This window comes from Callithrix jacchus, chromosome 22 (genome assembly GCF_049354715.1).
Source record: "Callithrix jacchus isolate 240 chromosome 22, calJac240_pri, whole genome shotgun sequence".
NCBI classification, from domain to species: Eukaryota; Metazoa; Chordata; class Mammalia; order Primates; family Cebidae; genus Callithrix; species Callithrix jacchus.
The window spans coordinates 19,521,131-19,535,240 of record NC_133523.1 but is presented as its reverse complement, the minus strand read 5'-3'; the positions used below and the strand labels follow the sequence as shown (position 1 = coordinate 19,535,240).

The window sequence follows — 14,110 nt, the reverse complement described above, 5'->3', positions numbered from 1 at the left end:
TCTAAATCAATTTATTTAGCTTTATTGTTCAGTTTTAAAAGTTTATATATTGGAAATATTAACTAATATCACATGTGATTTGCAAATATTTTCACCTATTTCCTAAAAGGCATTTTCACTCAATTGAATGTAGTTTTTTTATGTCCAGAAATTTTGAAGTATAGTGTAGTTTTATATATGTATATATATTTATTTATTTATTTTGTTCTTAATGCATTGAATGTCATATCTAAGAAAATGGTGCCTAGAAGCTGGGCGCGGTGGCTCACACCTGTGATCTGAGAACTTTGGGAGGCCAAGGCGGGCGGATCACCTGAGGTCAGGAGTTTGAGAGCAGCCTGACCAACATGGCAAAACCTCATCTTTATAAGAAATACAAAAATTAGCCGGGCATGGTGCTGGGTGGGTACCTATAATCCCAGCTACTCAGGAGGCTGAGGCAGGGGAATGATTTAAACCCGGGAGGTGGAGGTTGCAATAAGCCGAGATCTCGACACTGGACTCCAGCCTGAGTGACAGAGAAAAACCCTGTCTCAAAGAAAAAAAAATGGTGCCTAGATTCATATCATGTCTTTTTTATAGAGTTTTCTTAAATGTCTAAGTATTTTAAAAATTATTTGTATGTGGTTCAAGGATGTGATCCAACTTTATTTTATTCATGTTGACTACAGTTTTTAACATTTTTTGAGAAAATTATCTTTTCTCTATGTGTGCTCATGGCAACTTTAGGAAAGATGTAATGATTTACAGAAGGCTTCATTTCTGGGCTATTCTGTTCTTTTATCCTTTTATTCTAGTTTGTATCAGTATCACACTGTTTTGGTTACTATAGCTTCTAATGTTTTAAAATCAGAAATTATAATGTATCTTTGTTCTTTTTCACAGATTTTTGCTACATATAGCTTACAATCAAATTTTAAAAGGTTAAACAATATTTCTGTATTAAAACTGTGTTTTTTGTTTTTGTTTTTTCTTGAGATGGAGTTTTGTTCTTTTTCCCAGGTTGGAGTGCAGTGGTGTGATATCAGCTCACTGCAACCTTCACCTTCCAGTTTCAAGTGATTCTTCTTTCTCAGCCTCCAAAGTAGCTGGGATTACAGGCTCCTGCCGCCACACCCAGCTAAGTTTTGTATTATTAAAGACAGGGTTTCTAGATGTTAACCAGGCTAGTCTCAAACTTCTGACCTCCTGATCTGCCTGCCCCAGCCTCCCAATGTGCTGGGATTACAGGCAGGAACCACTGCCTTTCATGCTATTGTGATTTTTATAGACGATATTTTAGTTGTTCACCACTGTATGTTGTACTGACATTTTAACACAATGAAATTTTTTTACCCCTGACCAAGAATATGATGAAGTGAAGAGTGTGTTTCAGTTTTTTCTTTTCTTTTCCTTCCTTCCTTTCTTTTTCTTTTTCTTTCCTTTCTTCCCTCCTTCCCTCCTGTCTTCCTTTCCTTCCTTCCCTCCCTCCCTTCTTTCCTTCCTTCTCGTCTCTTCTCTTTTCTCTTCTTTTGACACAGGGTTTTTTTTTATGTTGCCCAGGCTAATTTCAAACTCCTGGGCACAAGCAGTCCTCCTGCCTCAGCCTCCCAAAATGCCAGTATTACAAGTGTGAGCTACCACATTCAGCCTGTGTGTTTTATTTATTGTTGGATTTACCACTTTTATTTTTTATTTTAATTCTTAGTTTTATTCAGTTTTGGTAAGAAAACACACAGTGTATGATTTTGGTAGCAAATGTTGCTTTCATTTTGAGACAGGATCAAACTTGTCACTCAGGGTGGCCTATAGTGGCATCATTTTGGCTCACTGCAACCTCAGCCTCCTTGATTCAAATGATCTTTTTACCTAAGCCTCCTAGGTAGCTGAGATTACAGACATGGGCCAACCATGCCTGGCTAATTTTCCAATTATTTGTAGCAACAGGGTCTCACTATCTTATCCAGGTTGGACTCTAACTTCTGGTGCCAAGTGATTCCCTCACTTTCATATTCCAAATTGTTATGTTTATAGGTATTAGCCACTGCCCCCAGCTGGTATTCTTTAATAAGACTTGCTGTATTTCCTAACAGAATACATCAGGTGCAACTAAGAATATTGCGTATTCTTTGGCTTTTGAGTGGAAAGTTTTGTACATGTCTGTGAAGCCTGGTTGGTCTATGGTATGGTTTGGAAGTCTGTGTTCTGCAAACCTGATGCTACAATGTAATCCTAAATCAGTGCTGGATGTGGAACCTGGTCGGAAGTGTTTAGGTCATGGAGGCAAGTTTTGTATAAATGCCTTGGCACCATCTTTTTAGTAATTAAAAAGTTTTTCCTCCATTAATTCAAATGGGAGCTGGTTCATTAAAAGAACCTGGCTTCTTTACCTCACACTTGCTGTAATCCCAGCACTTTAGGAGGCCGAGGTGAGTGGATCATGATGTCAGGAGTTTGAAAGCAGCCTAGCCAACATGGTGAAACCCTGTCTCTACTAAAGATACAAAAAATAAGCCGGCATGGTGGCATGCACCTCTGTAATTCCACTTGCTCGAGAGGCTGAGGCAGGACAGTTGCTTGAACCCAGCAGGCAGAGGTTGCCATTACTTGAGATTGCGCTATTGCACTCTAGCCTAGGTGACAGGGTGAGACTTCATTTAAAAATAAGAAAAAAGACCTCACTGTGTCAACCAGGCTGGTTTGCAGTGGAATGATTACAGCTCACTGCAGCCTCAACCTCCCAAACTCACATGATCTCATTTCAGCTTCTTGAGTGTCTGGGTTGCAAATATGTGTCATCCAGGGCTGGGCACAGTGGCTCAGGCCTGTCACCTCAGCAGTTTGGGAGGCTACGGCGGGCAGATCACCCTGAGGTCCAGACGTTCAAAACTAGATGGCCAAATGATGAGACCTCATCTCTACTAAGAATACAAAAATTGGGGGCCGAGGTGGCTCCGGCCAGTTGTCCTGGCACTTGAGGAGGCGAGGCCATGAGTTCAAGGCCAACCTGAGCAACGTTATAAGCTCTCATTGATTAACAAAAAATAAAAATAATTAAAATAAAAAAAAGAATACAAAAATTAGCCAGGTGTAGTGCGTGTACCTGTATTACCAGCTACTTGGGAGGATGAGGCAGAAAAATAACTTGAACCCAGGAAACAGAGGTTGCAGTGAGCTGAGATCATATCAATGCACTTTAGCCTGAGTGACCAGGATGAGATTGCATCTCAAAAAAACAAAGTGCCATCACACCCATCGAGTTTTTGTTGTTGTTGTTGTTTTGGTAGAGACAGGGTTTTGCCATGTTGTCTAGTCTGGTCTTAAACTCCTGAGTTAAAGTGTTCAGCCCTCCTTGACCTCTCAAAGTCCTGAGATTACATTTTTTTATTAAGTAGTTTCATTAACATGTTTTGTTTTTTGTTTTGAGACAGAGTTTTGCTCTTGTTACCCAGGCTAGAGTACAATGGCGTGATCTCGGCTCACTGCAACCTCCGCCTCCTGGGTTCAGGCAATTCTCCTGCCTCAGCTTCCTGAGTAGCTAGGATTACAGGCATGTGCCACCATGCCCAGCAAATTTTTGTATTTTTAGTAGAGACGGGGTTTCACCATGTTGACCAGGAGGTCTTGATCTCTTGACCTCGTGATCCGCCCACCTCGGCTTCCCAAAGTGCTGGGATTATAGGCGTGAGCCACCGCGCCAGGCCTAATTAACATTTTAAAAATGGTTGCTTAAAGAGATGAAGTTACTGTTACCAGTATTGTAATTATTGGTTTATTTTTTATTCTATTTTATTTTAAATTCTGGGGTATACATGCAGGACATGCAGGTTTGTTATAGGTAAACGTGTGCCATGGTGGTTTACTGCACCTATCAACCCATCACCTAGGTATTAAGCTTGCATGCATTATCAATTTATCCTGATGCTTTCTCCTTCTTTCCCGACAGGCCCCAGTGTGTGTTGTTCCCCTTCATATGTCCATGTGTTCTTATTGTTCAGCTTCCACTGATAAGTGAGAATATTTGGTGTTTGGTTTTCTGTTTCTGCATTAGTTTGCTAAGGATAATGATTTCCAGCTTTATCCATGTCCCTGCAAAGTACATGAGCTTTATTTTTTTTTATGGCTGCATGGTATTTTATCATAGATATGTTCCACATTTTCTTTATCCAGTCTATCATTGATGGGCATTTGGATTAATTCTATGTCTTTGCTGTTGTGAATAGTGCTGCAGTGAACATACACATCCACGTATCTTTATAATGGAATAATTTATATTTTTTGGGTTTATACCTAGTAATGAGATTGCTGGATCAAATGGTATGTCTGGTGTTAGGTCTTTGAGGAACCGTCGTATTGTCTTTACATTTTTGTAAATGCGTTCAAGTTTCCTGTAAACTCTGGATATTAACCTTTGATAGCTGGTTAGATTGCACAAATGTTATCTCATCCTGTAGGTTGTTTGTTCACTCTGATGACAGTTTCTTTTACTGTGCAGAAGCTCTTTAGTTTAATTAGACCCCATCTATCAATGTTTACTTTTGTTGTAATTGCTTTTGAAGTTTTCGTCATAAAATCTTGGATCTTGCCTGTGTTTTAAATGATATTGCCTAGATTTTCTTCTAGGGTTCTTATACTTTTGGGTTTCATATTTAAGTCTATAATCCATCTTAAGTTAGGTTTATCAGAGCTATTGGCTTTAATTTTTTTTTTTTTTTTTGGTAATATCTCTGCTAGGTTTTGGTATCAGAATGATGATGGCCTCATAGAATGAATTAAGAAGTCCCTCCTTTTCTATCATTCTCATTGGTTTCAAAGACTTTCTTGATTTCTGATTTAACTTTATTATTTACCTAGAAGTCATTTAGGTTGTGAGTGGGGTTTTTTGTTTGTTTGTTTGTTTTCCGAGACAAATTTTTGCTCTTTCACCTAGGCTGGAGTGCAGTGGCTTGATCTATGCTCATTGCAATCTCTGCCTTCCAGTTTCAAATGATTCTTTTGCCTCAGCCTCCCACATAGCTGGGATTACAGGCACCTGCCACCAGCCCAGGGTAATTTATGTATTTTTAGTAGAGATGGGATTTCATCATGTTGGCCGGGCTGGTCCTCAAATTCCTGACCTCATGATCTGCTCCCCTTGGCTTCCCAAAGTGCTGAGACTACAAGTGAGAGGCACCATTTTTTGAGTTTTTGTGTGTATGTGTGTGTGTGATGGAGTCTCTGTCATTCAGGCTGAGTGCAGTGGTGTGATCATGGCTCAGTGCAACCTCTGCCTCCCGGGTTCAGGCAATTGAACTGTCTCCCAAGTAGCTGACTGCAGTCATGTGCCACCACATCTGGCTAATTTTTTGCATTTTTAGTAGAAACGGGTTTTCACTGGTTTCACCTTGTTAGCCAGGATGGTCTTGATCATCTGTCCATAGGATCCACCTGTCTCAGCCTCCCAAAGTGCTAGAATTAAAGGCGTGAGCCACACACCCAGCCTCAGCCACGAGTTCTAATTTGATTGCACTGTGCTGTGAGAGATTGTTGGGACTTCATTTCTTTTGCATTTGCTGAGAAGAGTTTTACTGCCAGTTATGTAACCAATTTAAGAGTAAGTGCCACGTTGCACTTAGAAGAATACATACTGTGTTGTTTTTGGCTGATGAGTCAGTCCTGCAGATATCTATCAGGTCTACTTGACCCAGAGCTGAGTTGAAGTCCTGAATATCCTTGTTACTTTTATTTCTCAATAATCTATTATTGACAGTGAGGTGTTAACGTCTCTCACTGTTAGTGTGTGGGAGTCTAAGTCTTTTTGTAGGTCTCTAAGAATGTGTTTTGTAATTTGGATGCTCCTTGAATTAGTTCTTTCAGCATTATATAATGCTCTTTTTTTTTTTTTTTTTTTTTTTTGAGACAGAGTTTCGCTCTTATTACCCAGGCTGGAGTGCAATGGCAGGATCTCGGCTCACCACAACCTCCGCCTCCTGGGTTCAAGCAATTCTCCTACCTCAGCCTCCCAAGTAGCTGGGATTACAGGTGTGCACCACCATGCCCAGCTAATTTTTGTATTTTTAGTACAGACGGCGTTTTACCATGTTGACCAGGATGGTCTCGATCTCTTGACCTAGTGATCCACCCGCCTCGGCCTCCCAAAGTGCTGGGATTATAGGCGTGAGCCACTGCACCTGGCCTATAAAGCTCTTTTTTTCTTTGTTGGTTTAAAGTCTGTTTTGTCAGTGATTACAACACTTGCTTTTTTTTCTGCTTTTATTTGCTTGGTAAATTTCCTCCTATTTGGTTTGAGCCTATGTGTGTCTTTGCACGTGAGATGGGTCTCTTGAATAAAGCACAGCAATGAGTCTTGACTCTTTATTTAGCTTGCCATTCTGTGTCTTTTAACTGGGCATTTAGTCCATTTACATTTCAGGTTAATATTGTTTGTGTGAATTTGATCCTGTCTTCAGGGTGCTAGCTGGTTATTTTGCAGACTTGACATTGTTGTTTCATAGTGTCATTAGTCCTTGTACTTTAAAGGTTTTGTGCACCCACCGTTATGAACTACAACGTTCTATGTGTGGCTGTATATTTACATTTAATGGAGAGCTAAATATATGGTTTTATGATGCTGTCTAGTACCACTTATTTTTCAACATAGTGGACTATTTTATTATTTCTCTTTTTAATATGGAGAATCTATGACTGTTCTAGTTGTAATAAATATGCTGAGCTTTTATTTTGGAAGGTCTTATTTTTATCTTGTTTTTGAAGTAAAATAATTTTGAATTAGGTATGATTGGTTAGAATTTTTTTATTATATCAAAATTTGGGAAGTTCTTAGTCTTTTTTTCTTCATGTTACCTGTGTATTACTATTTCTCTATATTCTGCTTCTAAGAATATTTCATGAATATATTGATTTACTTGGTGGTGCCCGTCCAGTCAGTTTTACATTCCATACTTTAATTTTGTTCTGCAATATTTTATTTTTGTGTTATATATTTCAGAGTATGCCACCTCAAACCAGTTAATTGTGTTTTCTTGTTTTGGTTTATATTATAATTGTGTATGATAATGTTTAGCTCTGTACATAAAACAGTGTTGAGCAAAATCAACTATGAATTAGCTGTATGTCTACTGCCCCCAAATTGTTTTAATTCTGTAGCTTTGTAATTGTTTATTTATTTATTTTTTAAGACAGAGTCTTGCTCTGTTGCCCAAACTGGAGTGCAGTGGTGTGATCCTGGCTTATGGCAATCTCTGCCTCCCAGGTTCAAGAGTTTTTAGCACCTAAGCTTCTTGAGTAGCTGTGATTACAGGTGCCCACCACTACACCCAACTTTTTTTTTTGAATTTTTAGTAGAGATGGGGTTTCACCATGTTCACCAGGCTCATCTGGAACTTCCGATCTCAGGTGATCCACCAACTCAGCCTCCCAAAGTGCTGGGATTACAGGCCAGGTGTTTTCAAATCAGAAACTGTAATGCCTTTATCATTGTTTCTTTTTTTGAAGACTGTTGGGTACTTCATTGTCTCTTGAGATTTCATATACTTTTGAGGTTGCTATTTGAATTTCCTCAAATATGGAATGAGAAATTTCAAAAAACATTGCATTAAATCTAAACATTACATTGGGCATTATGAACATCTTCAAAATATTATTTCAATTTTTGAACAGGAGCATACTGATGAGTGTGTTGTTTTCTTTCTATGTATCTGTAGATTTTCAGTTATTTTTTTATTTTTATTTTTTGGAAGGGCTAGGGTTTTACTCTTTTTGCCCAGGCTGAAGTGCAATGAACTATTTCGGCTCACTGCAACCTCTACATCTTGGGTTCAAGCTTTTTTCCTGCCTCAGCCTCCTGAGTTGCAAGATTACAGGGATACATCACCACATCTAACTAAGTTTGCATTTTTAGTAGGTACAGAGCTTCTCCATTTTGGTTAGGCTGACCTTGAACTACTGACCTCAGGTGATTTTCCACCTAGGCCTCCCATTGTGCTGGGTTTACATGCATGCGGTACATGCCCAGCCAGCACATCACTTTTATCTTGCAGCTCCTGAGATTCTCTTTTCTGTGACTTTTAAAATTGTGCTTACATATCTGTTGGATATAAATATTTTTGTCTGTATCCCAGTTTGTTTGTTGAGCTTCTTCATTTTTGCATCATTTTAAAAAGATTTTTCAGTTATTCCTTTTTATATTTTTACCTCTATAATTTCTGTTTTTATTTTTCATTTATTTATTTATTTAGATGAAGTCTCGCTCTAACACCAGGGTGGAGCGCAGTGGCATGATCTTGACTCACTGCAGTCTTTTTGCCTCTCCAGTTTAAGCAACTCTCCTACCTCAGCCTCCCAAGTAGCTGGGATTACAGCCACAATACATGGCTAATTATTGTATTTTTAGTAGAGACAGGGTTTTACCATTTTGGCCAGAATGATCTGTCCCCTGACCTCGTGATCTGCCCGCCTCGACCTCCCAAAGTGCTGGTATTACAATTGTGAGCCACCACACAAGGCCTGTTTTTCTTTTTCTTTCTTTTTTTGAGACGGAGTTTCGCTCTTATTACCCAGGCTGGAGTGCAATGGCGCGATCTCGGCTCACCGCAACCTCCGCCTCCTGGGTTCAGGCAATTCTCCTGCCTCAGCCTCCCGAGTAGCTGGGACTACAGGCTGCGCCACCATGCCCAGCTAAGTTTTGTATTTTTAGTAGAGACGGGGTTTTACCATGTTGACCAGGATGGTCTCCATCTCTTGACCTCATGATCCACCCGCCTCGGCATCCCAAAGTGCTGGGATTACAGGCTTGAGCCACCACACCCTGTTTTTCTAATATTTTAAATATATTTGTTATTTCCAGTTTTCTGATTTTTTTATGGTTCTCTGTGTTCACAGTTCACTCATTGAGTATTGTTCAATTTATTTTCAATTTTTAAAGTCAACATGTACATCAATTTTCATTTTTTTCTGAAAATCATATTTTTCTTGAAACCACATTGCCCTATTTTATATACATTTTGTCTTTTATTAAAATTAGAACATTAAAGTTACCAGTCCCAATCTTTATAATATGGCTTTCTCTTGGCATACTTTGAACAATTGTCTGGGTCAGAGATTCTGCAAGTCTCTCAAACATGTTCTTAGAATGTGTCTTGTCTGAAATTTTGTATTTATTTTTTACTTAAAGAAAATTAAAGAGCTGTGCTGGGTAAATGTAACAAACATTATTTTTTCTTCTTTGTTCCTTTTTGCGTCGTGGGACACGGGGCACTTAACTCATTTATAATTTATTCTCAGATGTATTTTGGTTAGTATGTTTTTGTAACATATATATGTCTTAAAAATTAGGGCCGTTAGTATTTTGCTACGCTATCTTGCATATGTAGTGTGTATGATGTTACAGGTTAGATTTATAATGTCTATTTATCTGAGTCTAGTAACTGGAGTAATTTATTATTTATATTTCTTTCTGTTCTATGTTCTCATTTTGGCCAAGACCTTTGGCCAAGACCAGGAATAAAAGATTCTTTTCAAAAAGTGGTACTGAGAGAATATGGAAAATGTGGACATAAGGATTTACAGTTAAGAAAAGGCTGTAAAAGTGTGAAGAAGTTTAATGTGCACAAAGCAGGTTATAATGAACTAAACCAGTGTTTGACAGCTAACAGAAGCAAATTACTTCAATGTGATGAATATGTGAAAGTCTGTCTTAAATTGCTAAATTCAAATAGACATAAGACAAGACATACTGGAAAGAAACCTTTCAAATGTAAAAAATGTGGTAAATCATTTTGTATGCTTTTACATCTAAGTCAACATAAACCAATTCATTTAAGAGCAAATCCTTACCAATGTGAAGAAAGTGGAAAAGCTTTTAAGGATTCCTCAACTCTTAGACATAAGGTAATTCATACTGGAGACAAACCCTACAAATGTGAAGAATGTGGCAGAGCTTTTAAACGGTCCTCAAACCTTACTAATCATAAGAAATTTCATACTGGAGAGAAACCCTACAAATGTAAAGAATGTGGCAGAGGCTTTACCCTATCCTCATACCTTACTCAACATAAGAGAATTCATAGAAGAGAGAAACCCTACAGATGTGAAGAATGTGGCAAAGCCTTTTGGCGGGTCTCAACCCTTCATACACACAGGAGAGTTCATACTGCAGAGAAATTTTACAAATGTAAAGAATGTGGAAAAGCTTTTAAGCATTCATCAACTCTTAGTAGACATAAAAAAATTCATACTGAAGAGAAACCCTACAAATGTGAAGAATGTGAAAAAGCTTTTAACCGGTCCTCATATCTTACTAAACATAAGATAATTCATACTGAAGAGAAACCTTACAAATGTGAAGAATGTGGCAAAGCTTTTAAACAGTCCTTAAACCTTACTAATCATAAGAAAATTCATACTGGAGAGAAACCCTACAAATGTGAAGAATGTGGCAAAGCCTTTACTCTATCTTCATACCTTATTACACATAAAAGAATTCATACTGGAGAGAAACCCTACAAATGTGAAGAATGTGGCAAAGTGTTTAACCGGCACGAACACCTTACTAGACATAAGATAATTCATACAGGAGAGAAATCCTACAAATGTGAAGAATGTGGCAAAGCCTTTACTGTACCCTCACACCTTACTAGACATAAGAGAATTCATACAGGAGAGAAACCCTACAAATGTAAAGAATGTGGCAAAGCCTTTAACCAGTCCTCAACTCTTAGTACACATCAGAGAATTCATACTAGGGAGAAACCCTAGAAATGTGAAGAATGTGGCAAAGCCTTTACCCTGTTCTCACACCTTACTATATATAAGAAAATTTGTACTGGAGAAAAACCCTACAAATGTGAAGAATGTGATGAAGCCTTTAATGTATTTTCCACCCTTAGTTAACATAAGATGATTTATACTGGATAGAGACTTTAAATACTCCTCACATGTTACTAATCATAAAATAATTAATACTGGAGAGAAACCCTACAAATATGAAGAATGTGGCAAAAGCTTTACCCTATCCTCATACCTTACTAGACGTAAGAGTATTCATATAGGAGAGAAAGTCTACAAATGTGAAGAATGTGACAAAGCCTTTAACCAATACTCATATCTTACTAAACATGAAAAAACTCACACTGTAGAGAAATCCTGAGTGTGAAAAATATGGCAAAGCCTTTAACTAGTCTTCAGTTCTTAAAAGACATGAGATAGTTTATACTGGACAGAAACTCTACAAAACAGAAAGATGTGACAATGCTTTTGACAACACCTCAAATTTCTCTATTCTACTCTAAAGGTCATGATAGAACTTAAGTAATACATAATAAAATAATATTACTCATTCATGGACTGGCATTATTAATAGTTAAATGTTTGCCAGGCGCAGTGGCTCATACCTGTAATCCTAGCACTTTGGGAGGCCGAGGTGGGTGTATCACCTGAGGTCAGGAGTTAAAGACCAGCCTGGCCATCATGGTGAAACCCCATCTTTAAAAAAATTTTTTTAAATAATTAAATGTTTGTATCACACAAAATGATCTACAGATATAATGCAACATTCATGATATTACCAGTGACATGCTTCACATAAATTTTTTTAAAGTATGTCAAAATTAAAATACATTTAAATAATTGAAAATAGAATACAAATTTAACCTACAGAAACAATATTCTTTAACTTATTTGCAGTTGAAAGCCACTGGCACAAAAAGTCACTAGAGATGTTAATCCATCATGTTATTAAATAGCATATTGCTACCATCTTTTACCTATACCCTTTGGTAAGGTGGGAGAGGTTAAAGGTTGTGGTATGATAACACTTCACTGAATGTACTATAGTATCTCACATGTTAAAAATGTTGAGTTAAACTATTAACCTCACAATTTAAAATTTAAAACATGTACTGTATTTTATTATATAAAAGTACAATTAGTACAAAAATACACTACAAATTTAATTTCTAAAAAAATTCAAAATGTTTTCTTCTAATAATACAGAAGATTAGTTTGAACACCTACCTCATGCATCACTCAATATTATAACTTAACCCCAAAAGCCACTCAACTTAGATTTTCATTATGCACCTTACATTTTAATATCTTTAGTTTTCTATAGAAAATATCATAAATAATGCCCACCTAATAAAAAAAATCTCTTGCCAGAAGCACTGGCTCACACCTGTAATCCCCACCCTTTGGGAAACTGAGGCAGTCATTACCTGAAGTTGGGAGTTTGAGAGCAGCCTAACATGGAGAAACCCTGTCTCTACAAAAAAATCAGCTGGGCATGGTGGTGCATGCCTGCAATCCCAGCTACTCAGGAGGCTGAGGCAGGAGAATTGCCTGAATCCAGGAGGCAGAGGTTCCAGTGAGCCAAGATTGTGCCATTGCACTCCAGCCTAAAAAACAAGAGCAAAATGTTGCCTTAGGAAAAAAAAGACTTTTTTTTTTTTTCCGAGACGGAGTTTAGCTCTTGTTACCCAGGCTGGAGTGCAATGGCGCGATCTCGGCTCACGGCAACCTCCGCCACCTGGGTTCAGGCAATTCTCCTGCCTCAGCCTCCTGAGTAGCTGGGATTACAGGCACGCACCACCATGCCCAGGTAATTTTTTGTATTTTTAATAGAGACGGGGTTTCACCCTGTTGACCAGGATGATCTCGATCTCTTGACCTCATGATCCACCGCCTTGGTCTCCCAAAGTGCTGGGATTACAGACTTGAGCCACTGCGCCTGGCCTAAAAGTGATATATTTTTACTTACCACAGGTCAGAAGTTCTGGGGTAAGTACAAAATGTCAGAGTACAGGGACTGCGTAGACAAGATTTCAGTTTTCCCAAGGGGCTATTAGTGGTTCCATAAATTAAGTGTGATTTTTAAAAAAAAAAACAACCCATGCCAGTCAAACCCCTGGTAAAATAACCAGTTTCTCCAATTGTGCCCTGTTACTTATAAAAAACAGATTCATAGCCAGGCGCAGTGCCTCACACCTGTAATCCCTACACTTTGGGAGGCTAAGGTGGGCGGATCATGAGTTCAATAGATTGAGATCATCCTGGCCAACATGGTGAAACCCTATTTCTACTAAAAATACATAAAATTAGCTGGGCATGGTGGCAATCACCTGTTGTCCCAGGTACTTAGCAGGCCAAGGCAGGAGAATGGCTTGAACCTGGAAGGCAGAGGTTGCAGTGAGCTGACATCATGCCACTGCACTCCAGCCTGTTGACAGAGCAAGACAGTCTCAAAAAAAAAAAAAAAAAAGAAAGAAAAAGATTACTTCAGTCTTCTATTAGTTCAGTGCATGCAGTTAATCCTTGTTCTGCTTGATATTCACGAACTTTTCAGCTCTCCATGAGTCCTGGAGTTTTTTTCTGTGATGTCACAATCTCTGAAGTTATCAGAAATTTGCATTCAAGAGCACCTTTAGAATTTTATAGCTGATTGTAAAACCACCTTCTAAAGAGGATCAAAACAATTTAACAGTTGTTTGTGAATGACCAAAAGTTTTAGGACAGCCATAGTCAAAGACACAATAGACGCGGAAATTTGTTACCTCTGTGGCGCACAAAATTTAACATAATTTTAATTATTGTTGATAACGTTCGCTGAGCCATGTAAGAGTTTTGAGTTCCCCCAAATTTTGGAACACTTATTTATACAAATGCAGCCCAAAGAAAACCAAACACCATTTCATATTCGACAATGTTTTCTGTGTAAGTTTTTCATTAGAAATAAGCAAAATTATGTTATTTTTAAACTTTAGGAAGCTTTTTAAAGAACTAATCAGAAAAATACATAACTTATAATTTGATTTTGGAAAGTTTGATGAAACTTTGTTTCACAGACAATCTCAGTAAAATATCAAAGATTGAAAACACTTGATACCACAGGTCATTTTAAAATAAGTTATTTAACCAAATTGATAACAAAGATTTGAAAAGAAAAAGAAAATCAAAAAAAACTTCATTCTTGGGGAACCGCAGCTTGGGTGCAGACATGGCCAAGTCCAAGAACCACACCACACACCACCAGTCCCGAAAATGGCACAGAAATGGTATCAAGAAACCCCGATCACAAAGATACGAGTCTCTTAAGGGGGTGGACCCCAAGTTCCTGAGGAACATGCGCTTTGCCAAG

General features: G+C 38.1%; 1 protein-coding gene across 1 annotated transcript in view; it reads left to right on the top strand.

The window, feature by feature from the left end:
• LOC100409352 (uncharacterized) overlaps window positions 1-13,244 on the top strand; it is a 65,132-nt gene extending 51,888 nt beyond the window's left edge. Inside the window, 2 exon segments of the mRNA XM_078359597.1 lie at window positions 9,861-10,854; window positions 10,886-13,244. Coding sequence (XP_078215723.1) covers window positions 9,861-10,854; window positions 10,886-11,125 — 1,234 coding nt within the window. The 3' untranslated portion in view covers window positions 11,126-13,244.
• The last annotated feature ends 866 nt before the right edge of the window (window positions 13,245-14,110 follow it).